General features: G+C 42.1%; 1 protein-coding gene across 1 annotated transcript; it reads right to left on the reverse strand.

Moving 5' to 3' along the window:
• Positions 1-2,293: 2,293 nt before the first annotated feature.
• LOC126563931 (uncharacterized) lies at positions 2,294-3,958 on the reverse strand. Its single transcript, XM_050220793.1, has one exon. It carries the CDS (start codon positions 3,956-3,958, stop codon positions 2,294-2,296), a length of 1,665 nt encoding a protein of 554 aa, XP_050076750.1.
• Between the last annotated feature and the right edge of the window lie 2,099 nt (positions 3,959-6,057).

Consider the following 6,057-nt stretch of genomic DNA (forward strand, 5'->3'; position numbering starts at 1 on the left):
AAGGATACTGGTGAGTGTTTGGGCTACCAGCATCACGTGGCCTTCTTCCTTCTACTTCACCCTTCACTATTTTTATCGTAGGAGAAAAAAAACTTTTGTTGCGTCCTCTATGTCGCGTGATTAAGCGCTTTAAAACTTTCGTCGGCCATTTCATTCATTCCCAGCGTGGAACGATTGCAACCGCTTGTACTGCTGCTCATACTACCACTACTACTCCTACTAGCAGTGCAACAGCTACTACTATATCCGCGAGAGATATTCTTTAGCACGAGATGTTCTTGCTACTGATCGGCTTGTCGGATAAGCCGCACCCGGTTGATGAGATTTCTATTTGGCGAGATGATGGGATATTGTTTCTTATTCATGGTAAGGTTGTTTCCTTTTCATCCCATCAATGCCTTGTTTTTGTGTATGTATGCGTGTGTGTGTGTGTGTGTATGATTCTTCCGAAGCTTCTCTGTTTCGGATTAAACATTGTAAAATCCTTCCTGCTGATGAGCTACCAACTTGCCGTTTACCTAAAGAAGTCGAGTTTGTTTTCTTGCACACGAACAAGAGAACCTCTCCAGGATATAATGTGGGTCATGGATGATTGTTAGCGTGATAAGGGTGAGCTGTAGCGAGCGAACGTTTTTCTTTTCAAATTTGTGCCTTGTTTTTGCCAGTTGCGATATAAATATAGCACGACCAAAGTTGGCGCATCGAGCTGAGGAGCCATCTCACTGTCCAAGGTACCCGAATTGCAGCAGAATTACAGCAGCAGTACACTCCTTACAGCGAAATAGTGCAATTTAATAACAATCAACCCCATTTTGAGCATCATCGCTGTGCTCACAATTTGATGGTAGCATTTTTTTTCCTCTAATTACCAACGAGTGCGCTTAATTAGTGTGGTAACTCTGTGCGGAACGTCTTCATTAGTTTGGCGTGTACCTTAGTACCATCTTCTGGAATATCGCGCGTGGTAAAGAACTACCGCAATCACTTGCTTCATGTTCTCTCTTCCGCCTCCATTCCACCCATCCATTTGTCACCAATTACAAACACACATTTCGTTCATCAGTTCAAGCAAGCTAGCGAAAATGAATGATTTTGTTTGTTTATCTTACAGAGGGCTTTGCATCACATTCGCCTTTTTCCGATATATGATTACATGTAAGGTTATAAAGTATTGCAGGTTTGGCTTGATTATAAACGATAACTATTGCTGATATGATTCGTTTATTGTTAAAGCTATTTGTGATAAAAACATAAATCTCTTTGTTCAGGCTACTGATTCTAAGAAAACAGATGAATTTAATCTACTGACGCTTGTCGGGTGAAAAGATGGATGCCAAATCTGTGTCTAGCCAGTAGGTGGCTCAGTGAAATGAATGAATCCTTCAAACAGCGCCATTGCACAGTGGGCAACGGCCAGACAAATGCCGGGATTAAAATCAGTTTCATGAACTCTTGTCGTTTTTTTCTCTAAACATGTTTGATTTAACTAAAAACGGTATGATTACATAGTAATTCATATATTTTCTTAAATATTGTAAGTTTTTAATGATGAAAATCATGTATTTAGGTCCGTAACATAGATATAAGACACCTAGTTTTTTAAGCATAAAAGAAAAAAGGTAGGTAAAAGAGGTCTTCTACATAGTTGTAGAGAATAAAAACATACATTTCTATGAGCTTATCATATGTTTTCAACGGATCGAAAAACGTTCCATATAACATATTTGTAGAAATTACACCGGTTGTGAAGAGGAGAAAACTTGTGATATTTTGGGAAAGACCAAAGGATACGTCTGAACCGGTTGGCTTACGCTTTTACAATGTTTATTCAACCGTCTATAATTACCATAGTTCATTAACACTGCTTCTAATCCTAACGTCCTGTTTATACTATTAGCTCCTAGTGTTGTCAAGTATCGGTTTAATTCAATTATTATTATTCCATGCAAGTTCAATTCATTGTTATTCCTGTAACTCCTTAATTGTATAAATAATTCCTTTACTAAATTCAACATTCCGGCCACCAAAAGAGAATTCTTTTTAAATGCATGGAAAAACTAACCTACCAAGGTATAGCCATGTAACCGATTTGACGTAATTCATGTAAACAATATTTGTTTTCTTACTCCACGTGTATCAGTGTATCTTTCTAACCTTGCTGTTCGATGGGATTGGGGAGTAACGCGATTCTATTAACAGCTCTAACAAATTCTTTGCCTGTTCTCGCACGTAAAGTGACTACTCTCACTACTCCGTCTTTACCCGGGTGTAAAGCTGTAATTCGTCCTTTGGACTAAACTGCAGGTGGGACGTTATCTTCTTTGATGATTACTAACTGATTTACTTCTAGCTTCACCGGTGCGTTGTTCGCATGCTTTGCTCTCGCCTGTATTTGCTGTAAATACTCTGGGTACCACCGCGCCCAAATTTCTTGCATGTGCTTTTGTACGAGTTGGTACTCCTTTAAACGGTTGGACGAAACCTTGCTTAAATCGACATCTGGTATTGCCTGCATACTACTACCTATCAGAAAGTGGCCCGGAGTTAATGCCTCTAAGTCGGTCGGATCATCGGACATGGGTATTAACGGCCGCGAATTAAGGCATTGTTCGATTTGAGCCAGAAGGGTAAGCATGTTCTCTTGCGTCACGCTACTAACTCCTATCGTCTTGAGTAGATGCCGTTTAGCTGATTTTACTGCCGCTTCCCATAAACCTCCAAAATGAGGTGCACGCGGAGGAATGAACTTCCATACTATTTGGTTCTCGGCGCACCAATCAAATATTTCTCTTCTATCACCTTCATCGGTTTTGAGCATCCTATAGATACGATGAAACTCATGCGACGCACCCTTGAAAGTGGTTGCATTATCCGAATGCAATTCTGCTACTATCCCGCGCCTAGCGACAAAGCGTCTTAGTGCTGACAAAAATGCAGTTGATGTGAGATCACTCACCAGTTCTATATGTACTGCCCTAGTCGCGAAACAGACGAATATTGCGATGTACGCTTTAGTTGGAGCTCGATTACGTACCGTCGACTTTATTAAGAAGGGGCCACAATAGTCAACACCGCTCACCGCAAACGGTCGAGTTGGTGTCACTCGTGATTCAGGCAAGTCTGCTACTGCCTGTTTCACCAAAGTCGGCTTATTCCTGAAGCATGTGTGGCATCGATGGTACACGTTCTTCACCAAATTCCGACCTCCAATCAACCAACATTTCTGCTGGATCGTCGCCAGCATGAATTGTGGTCCTGCATGCATCTTCTGCCGATGGATGTTCTCGGCCAGTAGTGTTGATAACCGATGTGATGCTGCGAGGACAATCGGGTGCTTGGTTGACTCTGGTATGTTGGCGTTACCCAGCCGGCCACCAACGCGTAACACACCCTGTGAATCGAGGTATGGATACAACCACTTCAGCTTCGACTTCGTATTCACCTGCTTCCCTCGTTTCAGATCATGCAATTCTTCCACAAACGAGTCCTGTTGTGCTAGCTGGCACAACCTTAGTTCCGCACTTTGCAACTCCGTCGTAAGCGTAAGCGTCAAGCCTGTCGTAAGCGATGGAACGGAACCTGCTATCGTCTTTAGCTCTGGTATCTGTCTTACGCGCTCGTCGGGAAATGATTTGCTGGCCCTCAGGTTTGCGTAAAATCGCAAGCAATAGCCTACGACTCTTCGCAGTTTGCCGTATGCTGAATATCGTGCGAAGAGTGCATTGCTGAAGTCGCATGTCGTCGAGATAGTGACAATCTTTGATACCGTCAACCGCTCCTCGGTGTCTGCTTCGTTCTCCTTCATCAGTGTTGGTGTTTGAGGCCACTTCTCCTGTCCGTAGGACAACCAGGTTGGTCCTTGCCACCAACGTCTACACTGAGGCAACTCCTCAGGTTCCAACCCGCGGGACAAATCATCCGCTGGGTTATCACTGCCTGGCACATGACTCGTCTCCATATGGCTTAACCTCAAACTGGGCACGGTACATTGGGAAGTATTCCCGGAGACCGCCCATCCAAATGGGGTTTCTATGAGTCATGGTTTACCATTGCCCAATGATGTTATATGTTTCCTTCCAGTGTGCATTTTCCAAAAGGTATCTCCACCAACGACTACGTCTACCTTTCCGGGAATGTGGAAAGTAGGATCCGCTAACCTTACATTCGGGAAGTTCCACGACTGTACGTCTATTGGCGTGGTTGGAATTTCTGCTGACGGAGTCTTTAGCACAAGAAATTCCATTGGTGCGGAGAAATCGTTGCCCTTTGACTGAACTGTTGCCTTAAGGGAACGCTTCACGTGCTGTCTCGTTTGCCCTATACCTGAGACAGCGATGTTCACCCTTGACAGTGGTGCCAATAACCGATGTGCCATACTTTCGGAAATAAAATTGCACATCGATTCCGAATCGAGTAGGGCTCGAGCGTCGAACTTGTTGCCATAATCATCCACAAGCTGGAGTAAGACCGTTTCCAGCAATACCATTTCCTCCTCAGACTGCGCTGCCATGGTTACTACTGGATTCATGTGAAGTAATGAATGATGTCGTGCCTTGCACGTAGTGCACTTATACGATGAACGACAATCCTTCACATGGTGATTGCGATTCAGACAGTTCCAGCACAACCTTTCACGCGTGGCCATTTCACGTCGTTGGTGTACGTCCTTACTTGCGAATTCAGGACAATTGCGCAAATGGTGACTTTCCGCGCAACCCAAAAGACACGATGGCTGTGGTGCAGGAACATTTGGTGCCACTCTTCGTAGTGTCGCTGTGTTACCCACTGCCCTTGGTCTCTGTTCGGATGATCTTTTGCTGCCGGCCACCATTCCCAACCTCCCCTCACCATTATGCGAAAATTCGCGTAGACTTAAGTATTCGAATGCGATCTTGTAAGAAATCTACTAACTCCTTGTACTTATCTTTTGTGTGGTAAGTTGAGTGTTTTTCCCAATCCAAGATGGTCGCAGCGTAAACAACCACAACAAAAACCGTAAACAAGCACAAACAAAACAACAACCTACCATTACAACAATGTTTGATTTTTTTTTTCTTGGTGTGAGAGGGAAGGGAGTGGGGGCGAAATGTTCGCTTTCCTGTCTGGCTCCACATCTTTCTGGACATGGTACGTAGTTGTTCGTGGTCTGTAACAGATGAAGCTGGAAATCATACTTAAGCGTTAATATCGCTTCCATCACATTCTACAGCGCGGAGGAAATGTCAAAGATCGTACGTTTTGCTGCTTTATTCTCGATTACAACATTGGACTCTTAAACATTTCTTTATGGTGACCGTCTACTCATCAATAAGATTTTTTTTTAACATTTACAAAACAGTTTTTATTACAACTTAAGCGCTAAGGATTTTACAGTTCATATAGTCTACTTAAATTATTAGTTAAATATCATTTGTTTTAAATGATATTTATCAACAGAATTCCAATTCGTAGTTTCATTATTTTTAATTATCATAATATAGTATATGAATGCAGACGTCGTTCTATTCTTCTGATTTGTATTCTCTAGCTCTGGCTTAATCAGCTGTGCGAATGACGGTGGAACTATTTGTTTTTGCATAGTTATTTCACAAAATAATTTCGAAATATTTCCTTACGCTTTACAGTCTTTAAACTTATGTTCCATATTTTCAGTCGTTCCGCATTCGTGGCAGTTCGCATTTGCACTCATACCAAATTTATGTTTTAACTCCTGGGTGAATATTTTTTCGTTTACTACAAAGTAATAGAGACTTTGTTTCGAGTTCATTGAGTTGCTATTAATATTCTTCCATATCTTTTTCCATTTCAAATGTGTGTTATGTGTTTGTACATTTGGTGGCGCCATTTTGTGTATTGCTTTTGCAGCTGACTGTTCAACCGTCTTCTTGTCTAGATAAGCCAGTTCAATTATTGAAGTTCTCATGCATGGGAAAAAATGTTGGAATGTTTGAAGCATTGGGCGGATTGTCATATTTTATATGGCTATTTGTATGTGGCATTACTTGTTTATCTTTTAAAGCTCGATTAACAAACAATGACTGTAGTTTTAGTTCAGAA

The sequence above is a fragment of the Anopheles maculipalpis genome, chromosome X, assembly GCF_943734695.1.
Source record: "Anopheles maculipalpis chromosome X, idAnoMacuDA_375_x, whole genome shotgun sequence".
In the NCBI taxonomy this organism is placed as follows: domain Eukaryota; kingdom Metazoa; phylum Arthropoda; class Insecta; order Diptera; family Culicidae; genus Anopheles; species Anopheles maculipalpis.